Consider the following 19,103-nt stretch of genomic DNA (forward strand, 5'->3'; position numbering starts at 1 on the left):
TTTAAAGTATACTCAGTATATATAGAAATGAATTTAGCATTTTTAATGTAGGTAGATCATTTTGACCTGGTCATTTTAAAAGTAGCTCACGAGCGGGAAAAGTGTGGGCACCCCTGCTCTAAAACATTGCAGAGTCTGATTGGCCAGTTACTGTCCAATCAACTTGCTCTGCAGAAACTTTCCAAATGATCTCACACAGTCATAACATTAGTTGATGCTGCATCAGAAGCTAGTCAGTGAAGCTCATGGAGTGAGTGGGAGTACACAGGCATTTCTTGTCTTAAAGATGGTTGGAAGAAGCCCTTGGGAGCCTGACTGAAAGGAACTGCACAGGAGAATTGCACAGAATCTTTGCTTTGTACATTTGTTGTAATATATGGTAAAACCTCGTGACAAATATAACCACTTGTTAAATGTTTGACTTGTACGTGTGTAGAGATGTGGATAAGAAAGGCTTCGTGGACCCGATCAGAACGCTGACGTTGGCCCAGCTCAAACAGGAGCAGGCAGACAGGAGTCGAACACCTACAGGGAAAGATGTGCACCTACACCGCCTCTACCTAGACCCCCACAGCAAGGCTCGCCTGACAAATACACAGGTATACTACCCCACCTAGATGTTGTTATTAGCATTAGCAGTGTGACCACTAATAGTTTTCATAGATAGTACATGAATTCATTTAAATATAGCACCACCATCTTAGATAAGAGTGTATTTTTTGAGTAAGAATAAATAATAAATACTTAATACTCTATTAAGGGAATTCACAAATATTCATAAAAAAACATATATATGGTATAAAAATATATGATATATGAAAGTCACACCTGCCTGAACTAAATGCAATCACAAAAGGTATATCTGTGTGTACACATGCATCAAATGTACTGCTGCTTTAATGTCTTGTTATTCATTTGACATACAGCTGCACTCAAAATTATTCAACCCCCATTGCAAATATTATAAAGTATAAAATACTGGCAAAATGAATGGCCGATGAAACAAAACTCTGAACTTTTTGGGTCTGTGGATCAGCGGTATTTCTGGAGGAGGAAGAATGAGGCATACACTGATTAGAACACCGTGCCTACAGTGAAGCATGGAGGTGGCTCTGTGATGCTCTGGGGCTGCTTTGCTTCTTCTGGCACTGGACACCTGCAGCGTTTGGAGGACAAGATGGATTCAATCAAGTGTCAGGAAATCCAGGAGAAAACATCATGTCATCTGTGAGGAAGCTGATGCTCGGGCATCATTGGACCCTCCAACAGGACAATGATCCCAAACACACCTCACAGTCCACCAAGGCTTGGCTTCAGAAAAAGTCCTGGAAGATACTAGAGTGGTCGTCACAGTCGCCTGGCTTGAATCCCACAGAAAATCTCTGGTGGGATTTGAAGAAGGCCGTTGCAGCACACAAACCCAAGAATACTAGAGAGCTGGAGGCTGTTGTCCATGAGGAATGGGCTAAGATTCCTCAGGAACGCTGTCAGAACCTGGTGTCTGACTGTGCATCATGTTTGCAGCAGGTCATAACAGCAAAAGGGTGCTTTACTAAGTACTAATGATGCTTGTCAAGAGGGGGTTGAATGATTTTGAGACTGCAGAAGTCATTAAAAGTGGCATGTTGTCTTTAATTTGGACTACTTACAATTGTTCTTTTTTTGAGATGTTCATTGAGCACAGCTGAAAGTTTGTAAATACACCTGATTTGCAATGGGGGTTGAATAATTTTGAGTGCAACTTTAATTGTACATGGCTCATATATTGCCAAAGGTTCTCTGTTCATTTTATTTCCCTTTGAAATATTTATCAGCCTTTTCTGTCATACCTCTAATGGGTGACAGTATCAGCCCCATATAATAAATGTAAATCAAATTTCCTCAGTCAATTAGAAAAGTCATTAACAGTCTTTGTGTTTTCTTTCACAGGATGCAGTTCAGGCAGCAGACCGAGCCAGTAAATACAAAGAGGAGAATCGGCAAATCCTAAAAGAGAGCATTGAGGTGGCTCCCTTCACTGCTAAGATTCAGCGCTCCAGTGACCCTGGGATGGACAGGGACAGAGAGAGAAGTAGAGATGCAGCCTTCCCTGTCCGGATACCAGCTCTCCCCTCCCCAAGCCCCAAGATTGGCCATGCTCATCCTCACATCATCCAATCAGAAAAGAGCAACTACTTCACCACACTGTCCAACAGTGTGGTGAATGAGCCTCCAAGACTTTACCCATCCAAGGAGCTCAGCTCTTACTACGACAAAGTGTCTGCTGGAGCTCCAGGGATTGTGGCCACTGTCGGGGCCAATGTGCCAAGCCAGGGAGCTCTGTCCCTGGGCAGCTATAGCTCCAAAACGTCTCTGTCCAAGCCCCCTCCCCTCATTAAGCACCAGCCAGAGGGAGGAGAGGGTTTAGCAGGGAAAATCACTGAGCAGCTCAGCCAGCAGGTGACACTTGTCCAACAGCAGCACCAGCACCACACAGGTATAGACAGGATAGAACGCCACAGCCCTGCCCTTTCCCCTTCCTCCTCTACATCTTCCTCTCTCTCCTCAGCCCCCAACCACCATCATCATCACCACCACCAACAGCAGCAGCAACACCAGCTCAGGGCAATGCCATCACTCCACCGAGCACCTGTCTTCCATCCTCCCACACAGCACGCGCTGGAACGCAAAGAGGCTGCAGAGCGAGAGAGGGAACGGGAGAAAGAAAGAGAACGAGAGAGGGAGAGAGCAGGCTATGGACGCCTGTCTCCACCAACCCTCACACCCATCCAGCCAGTTAGTTTAGCTGCAGCTGGTAACAAAACGTCAGCAGAGCAGCAGAAGCCCCCCACACTGCTGCCGGAACTCAGGGACGTCAAAGGTCATGGAAATGCTGCCGTTGTCACCTCTGTGGCCTCAGCCATCAGTGGGGAGATCATGACTTCATCGACAGAGGGGTGGAGAGGTGGAGAGATGATTCAGGAAAGAGGGGGCTCATTTTCTGGAGAGAAAGGAGTATCAAGGGGCAAGCCCCAAGCTGCAATGGCATCAGTCATTGTGCGTCCATCGACATCTGTTAAATACGACAGTCCCATTGGTGCTAACAAATCTGGTGCTATGATCCATAAAGAGCTCCCCCAGGGGAGGTTCTATCCATCTAAGCTTCAGGGGGAATGCCTTAGACTAGGGGAGAGTGTTAGAGAATCTGGAGCTGGCAGGATTATTCAGCCCAACTCCAATCTGGATGACATGTGTGTCCAGTATAAAAAGACTTCTATACGTGGCATGCAAGGAACTACGGGAGCCAGTACCATAAACTCTGTGTGCAGGACTGCCATTTCAGCTGCATCAGCTTTTGGCATACAGATTAAAAGTGGGACATCCATCCCTGAGCCCAGCTATTCGTTCTTAGCTCGGGGAGAGATCTCAGCCCATAAAACTGGCATTGGTGGCTGGATGCTGAGCCAGTCGGGACCAGGAGAGTTCCAGGAGGGTTTAGGCACACGCACCATGCCTCCAGGGGGGTCTCTGCTTCCCCCTAGTCCAGCAGGGACACCTCAGCCTAGTCCAAGCCTTACCCCAACACCTAGCTCCATTTCTGGCTCCAGTCAGCCTTACTCATCCTCGTTTGTCCACCTTAAGAAGCACAAAGCTGCCTTGGCTGCAGCCCAATCCAGAAGCAACTTCTCCACTGCTCCTACATCCATTTCAACTGGAAACTCCTCCCTAACTGTGAATTTAGCTGACAAACATCCCATTCACAACTCACCCCCTCCACCCTCCTCCAGCCAAGCCTTATCATCCTCGGTTGACAGCAGCAGCAGCTTGACAAGTGGGAGCTCAACACCAGGCAAGTCTAGTCCCGTGCCTAATGGCCATACCTGTGGATCAGTCTCAACAAGCAGTGGGCAACCCAGTAACTACCACAAGCTGAAGAAAGCCTGGTTAACCAGGCACTCAGAAGAGGACAGGAACACAACTTCTACTACAAGCTCCACTAGTACCAAACCAGAGAAACTGCCCAGCACCACTACCAGCACAAGTAACACCTCAGCCATGTCAGAAATGATAAAGCCGTGTACAGTCAATCTCAGCGCCTCCACCTCCAGTGAGGTGGAGATGAGCAAAGACATTGGAAGCAAAGTTGAGAGAGAGCGGCAGCCAGAAGAGAAGGTAGCAGCAGCAGCAGCAGCAGCCGCGGGTGGAGCAGGGGAGGATAGGAAAGCGACTCCTTCATCAAGGCGAGGGAACAAACGAACATACGAGTCTGGTTCAGAGAGCGGGGGAGATGACTCTGACACTAGTGAGAGCAAAATGGAGGGCCGAGCCAAGCGTCAGCCTAAACCAACATACAAGAAGAAACAGAATGATATGGCCAAGAAGAAGGGCGACAACGAAAAGGAGGAAGATGATGTGAAGCCCAATGGCATCTTCAGATCCGCCCGAGAAAAGACTAAACTCAAACTGGCGAGCAGCAGTAAGTCGTTTCCACATAGTTTACAAGGCCACACAATAATAAACACACTAGTGGCAGTCAAAGGATAAGGCTGGCAATGTTCTGTACTTCTGTTGAGGACAGTGTGTAGGTTCCTAGACATACATCCTGAAATAAACAGCAGATATAAAGTTTCATTCTTATAAAAGGCTCAGTAATCACCCAAAGCAGCTGCTCATTGTGGTTTTTAGCAAATGTTAGTCGAACAAGAGGAAGTGGTGCATTTGTTGGGTCTTTTTTCAGTGGTAGATTAATCCACATTGACCAGCAACCAGTCCAGGGTGTAACCCGCCTCTCTTCCGATGTATGGTATTAGCTCCAGCCCCCTCATGACCCTTAAGGATAACCGGGATGGATGGATGGATTAATCCACGTGTGGTGCTCTAGTGAGCATTTCTGGCAGCAGGATGGTGTTTGTGGGATCGAGTCAAAATAAACTAGACTAAACCAAGAAGTCCAATCATTGGCTTAGTGTGGCTTACAGTTAAGGTCTGTGGCACAGATGAATAAGTTATAGCAGGCTTTGTTACACACACAATACTTGTTATCACTTGTTAGTATTGAAGCCCCCTGGTTAAAGACCAGATTGGCTACTCCCACCTGCCACATTCATAATTGAGCTCAATCAAAAGCATTACATCAGAGCAGCAACAGTAGGGCCGGTGTCAGTCAAACTGTCGGTAGTTGAATGGTTTGCTATATCATGCAGGTTTCAGAGAACCAAATTCAAGGTTTATTAAATCCTTTTTATATGTGAACATTGTCTGGATGAAAGATTAGTAATTATAACCAAAAAAGTGAAAATGGAGCATGTAGATTGACAGAATGATCCTGTCATGTGTAAAAAGAGTCACAAATGGTCTCCAAATGGTTTTTTTGCTGTCTATGTTGTGCTATGTTAATGTATTTGATACCAAGGTCATAAACAAATCTATTGATCTTATAATAAAATGTGTGCACTGTTAATGACTTACTAATGGGCGCTGTTCTCAGATGGGATCCCCCGTTCCGTTCTGAAGGACTGGAGGAAGGTGAAGAAGCTGAAGCAGACGGGGGAGTCTTTCCTGCAGGATGACTCATGTTCAGAAATTGGACCCAACCTGCAGAAGTGTCGTGAGTGCAGGGTCATCCGCAGCAAGAAGGGCGAGGAGCCAGCACATTCCCCCGTCTTCTGTCGCTTCTACTATTTTAGACGGTAGAGCGCTTTTCCTTTTACTGCGACTGTTCGACATGACTAGACTCACAATTGTACCCATTCACCCTGCATACACTATTCTTAAAGATCCTTTCGGGTCCTGAAATCCTATGTGGCTGCAACTGTAATGGGCCTCCAGTACCTCCTCAAACACGTCTGGTAGTCCTTGAAGAGCAGGAAGGGAGCCAAGCATGCACAATGGCTCCATGATCATTTTCATACATTCCTTTCACAGCAGTTTTCAGTTTTCAGAGAGCAAGCCTGGGAGCGTGTGCAAAACACTGCATGTCAAAAACAAATAATAGAAATGGAGAAAGGACAGGAGAATGGATATAGTAGACGGTTTGTCCTACCTAAAACACACAGAGTATTAATCCTAGGTCTTGTGTATAGAATACTACTTCTATCTGTGTTTTTCTGTCTGTCAAACATGCACATTTATTGTGAATGCACAATTACACACACACACACACACTTGAGTTGGATAAGTAGCTGCAGTCTGGGCTCTCACAGGGCAAAACTGCCAAAGAGGATTTTCTGCTCTATAATTTTTTCCTCAGTGACCCACTGCAGAACCGCTTCTGCAATCTTTTTCTGTCTCCCCCTCCCCCTCCCCTCTCTGCATCTCCACTTCTAGTTCTTGCTGCTGTCACCCTATCTCACCTCTTCCCTGTCTGACCCAGTCGACTTGGATTTCATAAACATTCACCTGAGCTGACTGGGTTGTTTAAGGACACCGTAGAGAATGGTGGTTTTACAGAGAGACGGCTCATCTAGGAAAGCATGCTCTCACGCTTTCTGTCACTCAATACCACCTAACAGTTGCATATATCCTACTATTTGACACATGGTTGTTTGGGTTGCTAATTAGGATGTTAGATTACATGTGTCCAAGATCACCATAGGAGTACCTCAGGTGTTGTAATAAGCACTGCTTGGGCAATTACAGATACATCAGGATAAATAGGATGCTTGTATTCATATGGAAGTGTTTGTAACTTCTCTCTTCACTGCATCCTGTAAATGTGCAGTGGCAGTAAGGATTCCAGTCATTTCCATCGTGCTGTATGAGGCCAAGATAACACGTTTATTATCTGGATGGTCATGAAGGATAGTTATCATATTCCTGTGTTACCTCTACTGGACTGGTGTGCTAGTAATCTGTTTCCTCAATTCCAGGCTTTCCTATAGTAAAAATGGAGTCATCCGGATGGATGGTTTTTCCACCCCAGACCAGTTTGATGACGAAGCCCTGTCCCTGTGGATCCCTGGGGTGATGGAAGAGAGCCACCTGGACCAATCCACAGCCAAGTACATCCTCAGCTTCATAGGAGACAAGTTTTGCCAGATGGTTATGACCGAGACTACTGCAGCCACCTGGGTCAAGAAGGATGGTGAGGTGTCTTAAAGAAACGACACAATGATTAAATAAGCATAACTATGTTGTTAAATTGAATCCATTTTGTGTGCGTTTCAGCCAAGCTAGCATGGAAGCGAGCGGTGAGAGGGGTGAGGGAAATGTGTGACGCCTGTGAAGCAACGCTCTTCAACATCCACTGGGTCTGTCAGAAGTGTGGCTTTGTTGTCTGCTTGGACTGCTACAAGGCCAAGGAGAGAAAAAACTCCAAAGGTCAGCTGTGTGTATGTTTAAACGGTTAGGAGTCAAACGTGTGGCCAGACAAGTGAGCTCTCAAATCACAGAAATGAACTAGCCTCAAATGTCATACAGTGTGTCCAAATTGTGTCCGGATTTCAAATTGAAAGTGAAACCTGAACATGACATGCCAAATACTACAGAATTGACATTCTAGTTCTAATGACTTGCTGCATGCCAAACATGGATTTAGAGTACTTAGATTGTTATTATCAGATTACTACAGCACAAATAGACACACAGTATAATCCCTGTATAAACTGTACATCAATATGCAGCCTTGTTAAGAAAAGTTCTATATAAAAGAAATGAACATTACTGTTGTTCCTCTATACATCAGTCTGGAAACAGCACTGACATCACAATTCCTCAGTTTGCTACAGTTCTCTGCAGGATAATATACTATCTGTGTGGTAATTCTTTCTGTTTCTGGGGGTATGGTGGGGGTGGGGGTATTATTAAAACAACTGACTTGTGTGTTTCTTTCTGTGATCAGATAAAGAACTATACAGCTGGCTGAAGTGTGTTAAAGGCCAACCTCATGATCACAAACACCTGATGCCAACACAGATCATACCTGGCACAGGTACAGTACACACTACGCCATGTCTGCCTTCCTCTAACCCACATCAACCACAAACTAGTCTACTGTATGTGTGTTCAAAGACAAAGCTAAAAGGCCCTTTAAAGACTGAGAGTGATATTTAATTTATTTGATAGTGGAGTAGTCCGTTATCTTCTCATGTCCTGTCGTTTAGTTTGGCTACTGATTGAATCATGTTCCCTGTCATTTTTTTTTTTTCCTGAAATGTTTTAATTTTTGCTCATATGGTGCAACGTTTTGATGTTTCAGTGCTGACAGAGTTGGTTACTTCTATGCACTCTCTGAGGGAAAAACACAACATCAAATCCCACTGTCCCTGCACCAACAAACAGAATCTCCTCACCAAGCTTCCAGCCACCAATGGAGTCTCACAGGTACTACTGACTATTTCTGTTCCTATGCTCAGACACTGCATGGGCTCCACCTGACTTAGACTCCTGGTAGCTACCTGATGGTTGCTGAACTGAAATGATCTGAAAAGAAAGCTGAAAAGAGAGTTGATTGCCGGCAGGGCTTGCGGTCGAGGAGACAAATGCTGCTGCTAAAACACCAAATACTGCAAAGGAGGTTATGCATGTTATGTGATATATGTACATGCAAAATATTTGTGAGTTGGATTGGTCAAGTGTTGTATAAATGGGGAGGTTATCATACATCCATGGGGGATGGGTAGATTTAGCCTTTTACCAACTAACGGATCTAGAGGATGAGCTCACAAATCTTTTCCCACTTAAAAACCTTAAATTGGATCACTGCTTTACTTTTCACCCTCTCTGTCTGACCTAAATTTGCAAAGGATCTTTTGTTTGTTTTTGTATAGTCAGCTGAAGCTGTATAGTACGCTGATGTTCTGTAAATCTTTACCTGCCATCTTTCTCTGCTAGGTTTTGCAGAATGTCCTGAACCACAGTAACAAACTGTCCTTGGTGAAAGCTGAGCCAGGCTCTCAGCAGAACTCCGACCAAGGAGGAACCAAGGCAGAGACTAACGGAGGAGGCGGTGGTGGAAGCAGTCCATGCAGTGATGCAGGAAGTGTTCCTGTCACCCCACCAGAGTCCCAGTCACCTCTGCACTTCCTGGCTGACCTGGCAGAGCAGAAATCCAGGGAGGAAAAGAAAGGTAAGGAGAGAGGAAGCCCTTAACATAGGGAGATATTTGGAATGTGTGATGTTAAGTTTAGAATCAGAGCTTTTTAAAGAGCTTTCACACACTAAAGGCTTCTAATGTATCCCATTCCCTCATGAAGTGGTTCTATATATACCTCCATAAGGTACATTGGGGTTTAGTAATCTCCTCCATCTTTAACAGAAAACAAAGAGTCAGTGCTGCTGGGCAAATCAGTGAAGGAAGACAAGGAGGGGGTCAGCCTGGAGGTCCTGCAGCAGTGTAAAACCACCTCACTGGTGGCTAACAGTACGGAGCAGGGCTCTACACTCAGAGACCTGCTCACCACCACAGCGGGAAAGCTAAAGCTGGGCTCCACTGATGCAGGAATTGCCTTTGCACCAGTTTACTCGACTGCTTCACAGGTAAACAGATCGAACTGCAGTTTTTAAAAGTTGAGAAATAAGTCATGTCCAAAAATTGAAATATCGTTTCTCCTCTTTCTACAGACTGGAAAAGGTGGGCGGAGCATGCCCAATATCCTTGATGACATCATTGCTTCAGTAGTTGAGAATAAAATACCTGCCAGCCGCCAGAACATCACTACCAAACTGTCGATGAAGCAAGAACCTGTGCCCCCAGCCAACAACGTCAATAGCCCTGCCACTGTTGTTACCGAGGATGCCAAACCAGATAGGAAGAAGTCAGCACCTGGAGCTGCAACAATGCCAGAAGAATCAACCAATCAATATTCAGATATTTCCCACTGCTGGTTAAACAACAAACGGTTATTGTGGCTCAAAGATCACCGCAACCAGAACAACTGGAAGCTGTTCAGAGAGTGCTGGAAACAAGGACAGGTACACAGCATTCTTACTTAACAGTAGCACCACTAGTATTCATAGTAGCAATACCATGCTAATGGCACTTTGCTAAGTCATTATTGGTAACAGCAGCCATATGAATGGTTTTGTGTTTGCCCAGCCTGTGTTGGTGTCGGGGATCCATAAGAGACTGAATGCCGGTCTGTGGAAAGCTGACTCCTTCAACCAGGAGTTTGCAGACCATCAGGGAGACCTCCTCAACTGTAAGGACCAGGTGGTATCCAACTCCGGAATCAAGGAGTTCTGGGATGGATTTGAGGACATTACAAGTGAGTTCATATGCCCTTGGTTTTACTGTTCCTCGTAATGAAGAGCCACTGGGAAAGCAGTGACACACAATCATGGATTCACTCTAACTTAAGTCTTCTAACCTGGTCAGAGCGGCCCAAGTCCAAGGATGGAGAGCCTATGGTCTACAGACTGAAGGACTGGCCATCTGGAGAGGAGTTCATGGCCCTCATGCCCTCAAGGTATGCTCACACATAACCTCTTTTCACTTGTTATTCCTGTGCCCTTGGAAAATGCAGAAGATACCAATTTAAAAGAGGTGTTTTTGCAGATATGATGACTTGATGAAGAACCTGCCTATGCCAGAGTACTCAGATCCAGAGGGCAGCCTCAACCTGGCCTCCCACCTGCCATCTTTCTTTGTCAGGCCAGATCTGGGGCCAAGGCTATGCTGTGCCTACGGTAGGAAAGAAATGAACAGCAGCAAAGCTGTACCTTCCCCTCGCAACATTTGTCATTTCACTACGGGCGGCTGTGATTCTGTCTCTGCCCTGCTTTTTATGAATCTGTTAATTTTGCCTTTGTAGGTGTTGCTGCATCTCAGGACCAGGACTTTGGGACTGCCAATCTCCATGTGGAAGTCTCAGATGTCGTCTCCGTTCTGGTCTATGTAGGAGTAGCCAAAGGCAATGGAGTCTTGTCCAAAACTGGTAAGGTTCACTAGAGTCAGTTAAATCGTCAATGTAAAGACTGAGTGAACTTCAGTGTGTACCTCAGTATTAAAGGTTGACACTGTGTTACCTGTAATCTCCCCACTGCTCTCCTCCCATCCTCCTCTGCTAATTGTAAATAACAATTTACTCAGTTTCTTTTGGTGTCCTCATTTTTCAGCCTGTCTTGTCAGAAAATATCATTTTTGCATCAATAATGCCTAAATAATTTTTTCAAAGATCAAAAAGCATTGAAATTACTGTCTCTGTGTGTGTAGGAGTGTTGAAACGCCTGGAGGAGGAGGATCTAGATGAAGGGGTTCGGCGGAGGCTCAAAGACTCCAGTGAGACACCGGGGGCACTGTGGCACATCTACCTCAACAGAGACATGGACAAAGTCAGAGAGTTCCTGCACAAGGTCAGCAATCTGATAAAGACACTGAATAACAGCAACAGCTTCAAATGAACATACAGTGATATTAAGTTCATTGACCTCACTAATACTTCCCTCTCCCCCACTCACTAACTGCCACCTCAGCTCTGTAAGGAGCAGGGACTGGACGTGTCACTGGACCAGGACCCAATCAGAGAGCAGGGCTTGTACCTGAGCAGGAGGCAGCGTCAGCGGCTGCTGGATGAACACGGAGTTCAAGGCTGGACTGTAGTTCAATTCCTGGGAGACTCTGTACTTATACCAGCAGGGGCCATGCACCAGGTATACTGAATATTCACACTCTCTCATAGATCACCTCATGAAGACGTGGCATACACTGGTTGCTTGTGTTTTCATCAATTATGGACAACTATGAGGAACATTTCAGGTGTATTTCTATCAGTGGTTTAAACGATAGGTGTGAACTGGACTTTCCTGTCTGAGTGCTTGTGTCCCACAGAGCCATTGTAAAGCGATGTTTAGCAAAGCCCCTGCCAACCCTTATCTCACAGTGACTAAAACCAGGAAAATAAGACCAAAGTTGTAAAAATGGGCTCAAACTGTGCCAGAATGTCTTTGGAACCTGTAGTTTATTGTGTCCTAATCCCACATACACCATCCAGCAGTCAGAAATACTCACTACTGCATCAAAGGTGGAATAATCCACCACTGAAAATAGTTCATAGTGGGGAACATGAGGGCCAGTCAATGGCATCAGTGCCTTTGTCATCCAGGAACTGCTTATACACTCTGGCCACATGAGGCGGGGCATTGTCCTGCACCAGGAGGAGCCCAGGGCCCACTGCACCAGTGTAAGGTTTGACAGTGGCTCTGAGGATGTCATCTAATCACCTAACAGCAGTCAGGGTCAGTCCCATGTGCTCAGTGTGAACCAGCTCTCATCTGTGAAGAGGACGGGGCACCAGTGGCCGACCTGCCAACTCTGGTGTCCTCTGCCAGTGGAGCTGCACGGTGCTGGGCCCTCATGCCACCCTCATGGAGTGTGTGCACACCAGTAGCCTGCTGGAGGTCGTGTTGTAGGGCTCTGGCAGTGCTCCTCCTGTTCCTCCTCACACTATGGACCAGATCCTGGTCCTGCTGCTGGGGTGATGCCCCTCTATGGCCCATTTGGATGTGACACCCTGGAGGAGCTGGACTACCTGTGCAGCCTGAATGGGCTGCAGGTACCGCCTCATGCTGCCAGTAGTGACAAGGACAAGGAGCAAAACACAAAACTAGAGAAGAATCAGTCAGGAAGGACAAGAAGAAAGCAATTGTTATACTGTGATGTATTAATTATTTGAGCAGTGTATATAACCTACAGAGGTGTGAGCTGTTCTTGAAAGGTTACATCTTCAGTAGGAACCAATGGGCTTGGAGCTGAGAGCCTTAGACAGAATAGGGAAGAGAGATGAACTAACAGGCAGTTGGTTCTGACCTTTTAACAGGATCTATTGAAAGTAAGAAAAATGTAGAAAAACATCAGCCTCTAGATGAGCTCTTGACGCTTCATCTGCCTTTTTAGTCTTTTGTAGATGAATTAAATCCACACCATCAGATCACGTCTTCACTGAGTTCATTTTGAATGCATTTCAAATTTGTTAGATTTTCACATAGCACATATTTTGATATTCTATGTAAACCTACTGTATGTGATGCAACCTCACAATGCTGGAATTAATGTTTTGATATTGTTTTCTCTTACGAGATAATGTTGAAGTTGAAGTTAAGTAGCAGTCATATTTCTATCCACATGACCTGACCCTTTGTGTGCAGTTACATGTCATCACATCCTCTCTGCTGTCTGTTAGGTCCAGAACCTCCACAGCTGTGTTCAGGTCATCAATGACTTTGTGTCCCCCGAGCACGTGGCCAACTCCTTCCAGCTGACCCAGGAGCTCCGGCCCAATAAAGACGAGGTCAACTACGAGGATAAACTACAGGTGACGGCCCACGGAGTTTTTTTATTGGCTGAAAAAGGAATGATAAAGTACTAGTTAACATCCTGCTAAACCTCCATCTCACATTGACATCATTGGTTTTATTTTGGCTGTGCAGCTTGAGGCAACATCTGTCATCTCTGTCACTGATTCAGTCAGCCTCTCCTCTTCCTCCTGTCTCACTCACTGTAACAGCCTGCCTTTCACGTTTCTGTGGAATTAGCTGTGTGTGTGTGAGAGGGAGAGAGAGCTGATGCTGACAGATGGAATGGCAAAGTGAATCATCATCATTGATGTTCTCTGGACATTGACTCTGAATACATTCCAAACACACTCATTCTCCCACAGACAGGATTGTAATTGATTTGTGAGTCACCAATTGTCTGTCTTTTGATTTCTTTGCTGTATTTTTCTATAATAGATGAGCGGTGGCCTTGGTTTAGCTTAGCCTTGTATAGCTTACAGTATAAGAAGGCAGAGGAAGGTACTCTTAAAAACAAGAAGCAGACGTTAGCGTGCTGGATACAGAACTGGGAAGATGGTTCCACAGGAGAGGAGCCTGATAGCTGAAAGCTCTGGCTCCATCACTACTTTAGAGGACTTTAGGAACCACAATTAAGCCTGCGATATGGGAGTGTAGTGCTCTAGTGGGGTAGTACGGTACTATGAGCTCTTCAGGATATGATGGAGCCTGACCCTTATAGATGAGGAGAGGGATTTTAAACTCTATTCTAGATTTTACTGGAAGCCAATGAAGAGAAGCCAGTACAGGAGAAATGTGGTCTCTTCTTTTAGTTCTCGTCAGAACAGGAGCAGCAGCTTTCTGGACCAGCTGGAGAGTCTTTAAGGACTTATTGGAGCAGCCTGATAATAAAGAGTTGCAATAATCCAACCTGGACTAGTTTGTCTGCATAATTTAGAAACAGGATGTTCCTGATTGTTTTCAAGGCAGTCCTTGAAATGTGTTTTATGTGGGAGTTAAAGGACAAATCCTGATCAAAGATAACTCCCAGGTCCCGTACGGTGGTGCTGGAGACCAGTGTAACACTGTAACTAAGAAAATGTGTCTGAAAGGCACAACAACTTCAGTTTTCAGCAGAAGATTTGTGGTCTAGGACTTGATGTCCTTAAGGTGGGCTTGAAGTTTAGATTGGTTTCATCAGGCTTTATTGCTAATCACATGTTTCTGATTGATATTACCTAGAGGAAGCATATATGTTCTAAGTACAGAACCTTGTGGAATTCCCTGTGTAACTATTGTGTGCATGGAGGACTCCCATGTGCACAAACTGAAATCAGTCAGTCACATAATTGGTGCTGTGGGAGTGTATGAAAGGTGTGTGTGTGTGTGTGTGTGTGGGAGTGTGAGTACAAATGAGTGATGTCTTCTCATCATCACTCATTTGACATTCTAGATATATTCTAGATATATCTCAAGAATCAGCATGACAGTTCAGTTTAAATGATCTGAATCCATATTCAGCATTTACTGAATGAATTTGCTTGCTGTATTCGCTCCACCTGTTCCTACCGGCCTCTAAGGAGATCCCTTCCTTATGCTCCTCCACTGGAAAGTAAGCAGTGATGGACAGAATATCTTTATGTTACTATCCCTCCAATGCAACTCAGCAAGCACAAAGAGGAGGAACTGTGGAAGACTGCTGAAGCTTCATTTTAGCTTCACAGAAAACTGTGCACTTTGTCACATCACTTACTGAGGATTTGCTTTTCATGGCTGGTATGAACAAGAGGAACTATGTATGTCCTTTAAACAGTGATACAGTGTGTGCAGTTCTGCTGGACAGTGACAGACACAGGAGCCTCTGTCCCAGTAGAATGTACTAACCAGAACACTGACATTAGCAATGATACTGTTGTGGAATACATGCAGCTGTGAAAACTCTTCCTCCTCCTCCTCCTCCTCTTTCTCCCCAGGTGAAAAACATCCTGTTCCACTGTGTGAAGGAGGCAGTTAGCTGCCTGAAGAGGGGTGGCCCTGAGGGAGACGACGAGGAAGAGAACTCGTGACACCCCCTCAGATTTGCCCACACCTTCCAGAGAGGGACACGACTCCCATCAGCGCCTTGCTCTCCCTGCACCCACCTCCTCACGCAGAGGAGTGGGTCACGTTACCGCGGGAGGTGGTCGGGGGTCACAGCTGGTTACGTGACCCAGGCGACCTTGGGGTGTGAACTGCACCTGCAGCACACTGAGAGGCACGCCCACCTCCATCATAACCCCAAACCTTCAGTGCCAAGAGGAGACAAACACAAGACCAGAGGGGCCACCGGACTGACGGGGATTCAACCTGACCCGCCACAGCACGGGGGGGACGGAGAGATTCTGAGAAACAGAGGGCAGCGTAGGTGGAAGCCTAAAGCTGACACGGCTCTACTCAACTCCACTGAAACCAGACTGAACTGTCCCGCTAAGGTTCTGTTCTCATGGAGACTCGGACTGTCCTGGAAGATAAAGCTCGGTGGCGGCGGCAGCGACCACGCAGACACTGTAATCTGCCAAGGGTTTTAAAGGCCGGGAGGGTCGATCCCTGTTTGTAGCAGCCGCCCACTCGACATGTTGGACAGAAGTTTTTGCTGACCACGACAGCATCACCAGCAGCAAGCAGCGTCAGGATGAAAACCGTCAACTCTGCTGTTCATAAAACTCATCAAAAAAAAGATCCGAGAGGGAAAAATGCAAAAGATGAATCTCAGATGTTTCAGTCAACAGGCAGCGAGTTCTGCTGCTCCCTCGTTTGTCGTTCCTTCTGTAATTCGTCTGTTCCTGTCCTTTTTTTCTTGTTCTGTCTATTGTTCTTAATTTTCTTTTTCATACGAACATTGTTTTATCTCCTCTGTGAAGATGTATTTATTTTATAACTATGATATGCGATGTTATTGAGACAAAAAAGCATTAATGTAAATGTGACTTGTACAGTTTCTTTTTTTCCTTTTACAATGTGATTTTCAGTTATAATACGGCTCTACTGTGATGGAGGACACACACACACACACACACACACACACACACACACACACACACAGCTAATGCCTGTAACTTTTGGAAATGTTGATGCTCTTACAGTCCTCATGCCATTTATACATTTTTTTGAAAATAAACTGCCAAACTATTGTAAAGACTGTGTAAAGTTGTATTATGTAAAGAAAGAACAAAATGGCTTAAACACTTTAGCATTTTATGAAAAAAGTATTTGATGTAATATTGAGACATTTACAAAAAAGATGTAATTTATTTAAGAAAATAATTGTCTTTTTTTTTTTTTGTTTTGTTTAAAATTTACTATGGTGAACTTTTGAAGTTAAAAGATAAGATAATGAAAAAGTTTACTATGATATGTAAATATATACATATATACATTCACTGAGGTATTTTTTTAAAACGTGGCTTGCTTCAATTTCAAATTTTAAAGTGCAAGTGTTACATGCTTTGTACATTGAAGTTCAAAAGGGTTTTACATTTTCCATTAAAATGGATTTATCAAATGTTTGGTGTTGTGTTTTTGATGCCCCCCCCCCTCTCTCCCATAGTATTAAAAGGAAGACCAGAAATGACACTAGGTTCCTACCGGGGCTTTACAAATAATTAGTTGTTTAATTTAGTAAGGAGTGAAAAAGGACCACACAGGAAGAAGCTCTTTGGCTTATGGAGAAATCCTCCAACTACAGTAAGACGACAGTTCATTGGAATCCATCCATCCCTTATCTAGACTGCTTATCCGTCAGCTGGAGACAATCCCAGCTGACTTGGAGGGAGAGGCCGTCCATCCACCTACCAATTTTAACAAAATCAACATGCCATGTAGTGAACACACTGATGTGATTTACACTGTCGCCAGCTGACCACAGAGACAGACAACCTCTCACTCACAGTTTAGAGTCACCGTGTCACATGTCTTTGGGCTGTGGGAGGAAGCAGGAGTACCCGGAGAAACCCACACAGAAAGGAATGGATTCAAACCTGGAACCTTCTTTCTGTGAGGCAACAGTGCAAACCACTGCAAAAATCTATTCCTGTTACACATCCTGTATTTCCTGGGCAGAGCAATTTTTGTCCCAAATCACAATCACAGAAAAGAACCCGTATGAGGGCAAACATTTGCGAATCCCAAAATGTATTTTCATAAAGGAATGAATGTGTAATGAGTCATAATAAACTGGTTTATCTTTGATTTTGTATCCGAGTAATTTAATGACTGATACGCGTAATTGTAAGAGTCCCCCCCCCCCTTTAATGTGATGTAATGAACCCACTGATGTGACGACACTGTGTGATCATGACCACCAGAGGGTGCTGTTATTCCATGTGAGGAGTGTTAGTGGTGAACATGTCACCTTTCCTCCCCCCAACTCCAAAACAACATCCTGTTAAAGAAGACAAAGGACAGGAAGGGAAGAAAATAAAGTTGTGCGACACGTACTGATAGAAACTGAGTCGTGCTTTGTGAGTTCTCTACTGAAGTGTTTTGGCACGTAGAAAACAGAACACAAGGTTGGCAGCTGGTGTCTGAGTGAGTGAGCATCATGAGCTAGTCAGAGGAAGACCATTAGCTCGGAGAGTCGACAGACGAGGAAGGGAGACACTTCTCACGCTGTGCCAGGACTCCACACTGTTATATTCACTAATCATACATGAGCAGAACATCAATCAATCTTTATTTATGTAGCACCAATTCATAACAGTGTTATCTCATTGATTGATTGATTGATTGATTGACTGATTGACTGATGTTTTCAGCTGAGCCTACTGTACTAAGGGCTCAGACATACACCAGGGAGGGAGACCACGAAGAGCTACAGCTGTGGTAGTTAACTGTGCCACGGTGGACAGAAGGACGTTTAGTGAGCAGAGTGTTCTGTGTGAGCAGATCATGAAGACTGTGTCAGGTGGATCTAACTGTGTGTGTGTGTGTGTGTGTGTGTGTGTGTGTGTGTGTGTGTGTGTGTGTGTGTGTGTGTGTGTGTGTGTGTGTGTGTGTGTGTGTGTGTGTGTGTGTGTGTGTGTGTGTGTGTGTGTGTGTGTGTGTGTGTGTGTGTGTGTGTGTGTGTGCAGGGTTTATCAAGCAATCTGAGTATAAAGTAGGAAATGTGCTTCTGTTTTAGCAGACGTACACGCACACGAGTCACAGCGTGCGGTCACTGTGTCTCAGCCTCCCGTCTTAGCGTGGAAATAATTGAGACAAACTGTGTGTGGCTGCATGTTAAAGTGAATTCAGTGTGAAGAAATGTATGGAAGCAACTGTTTGTTAACCACGACCCCCATCTTTCCCAACCTTTCATCAACGGATCAGAGGTGGACATCGTGGAGGACTACAAGTACCTCGGTGTCCACATAGACAATAAACTGGACTGGTCAATAAACACTCATGCTGTATGTAAGAAAGGTCAGAGCCGACTGTACTTCCTCAGGAGGCTCAGATCTTTCAATGTCTGCAGAACCATGCTGCAGATGTTCTATCACTCGGTGGTATCCAGCGTCATCTTCTTCGCTGCGGTGTGCTGGGGCAGCAGGTTGAAGACAGCTGACGCCTGGGAGTCTGTCCTGGGAGTTGAGTTGGAGTCTGTGGTGGAGGTGTCAGAGAGGAGGATGCTGAGGAAGCTGCTCAGCATCATGGACAACACCTCTCACCCCCTTCATGCCACACTGACGTCCTGTCAGAGCACCTTCAGCCGTAGACTGAGAGCACCGAGGTGCACCACAGAACGCCACAGGAGGTCTTTCCTACCTGTGGCTATCAAACTGTATAATTCCTCCTCCACCACAAGGAGGGACACGTAACGGACTCATTCAGCAGAATCATGTGTAATAACCGTAAAGGTCATTCCCTTTCACTTTGTCTCCCGTTTTGCAGTTTGCACT

At 45.2% G+C, this 19,103-nt stretch overlaps 1 protein-coding gene across 2 annotated transcripts in view; it reads left to right on the plus strand.

The window, feature by feature from the left end:
* Positions 1-16,690, plus strand: part of jmjd1cb (jumonji domain containing 1Cb) — a 111,781-nt gene extending 95,091 nt beyond the window's left edge. For both annotated transcript variants that reach the window (XM_070851305.1, XM_070851307.1), the window contains 18 exons: positions 437-599; positions 1,930-4,456; positions 5,468-5,669; positions 6,849-7,063; positions 7,147-7,299; positions 7,820-7,909; positions 8,177-8,301; positions 8,812-9,046; positions 9,236-9,456; positions 9,541-9,891; positions 10,016-10,184; positions 10,295-10,385; positions 10,475-10,605; positions 10,731-10,853; positions 11,132-11,271; positions 11,392-11,568; positions 13,098-13,229; positions 15,162-16,690. In XM_070851305.1, the coding sequence (XP_070707406.1) occupies positions 437-599; positions 1,930-4,456; positions 5,468-5,669; positions 6,849-7,063; positions 7,147-7,299; positions 7,820-7,909; positions 8,177-8,301; positions 8,812-9,046; positions 9,236-9,456; positions 9,541-9,891; positions 10,016-10,184; positions 10,295-10,385; positions 10,475-10,605; positions 10,731-10,853; positions 11,132-11,271; positions 11,392-11,568; positions 13,098-13,229; positions 15,162-15,254 (5,338 nt within the window). In that variant the 3' untranslated portion in view covers positions 15,255-16,690. The remainder of the gene's footprint in view (positions 1-436; positions 600-1,929; positions 4,457-5,467; positions 5,670-6,848; positions 7,064-7,146; positions 7,300-7,819; positions 7,910-8,176; positions 8,302-8,811; positions 9,047-9,235; positions 9,457-9,540; positions 9,892-10,015; positions 10,185-10,294; positions 10,386-10,474; positions 10,606-10,730; positions 10,854-11,131; positions 11,272-11,391; positions 11,569-13,097; positions 13,230-15,161) is intronic.
* The last annotated feature ends 2,413 nt before the right edge of the window (positions 16,691-19,103 follow it).

Source organism: Pempheris klunzingeri, chromosome 20, assembly GCF_042242105.1.
Source record: "Pempheris klunzingeri isolate RE-2024b chromosome 20, fPemKlu1.hap1, whole genome shotgun sequence".
NCBI lineage: Eukaryota > Metazoa > Chordata > Actinopteri > Acropomatiformes > Pempheridae > Pempheris > Pempheris klunzingeri.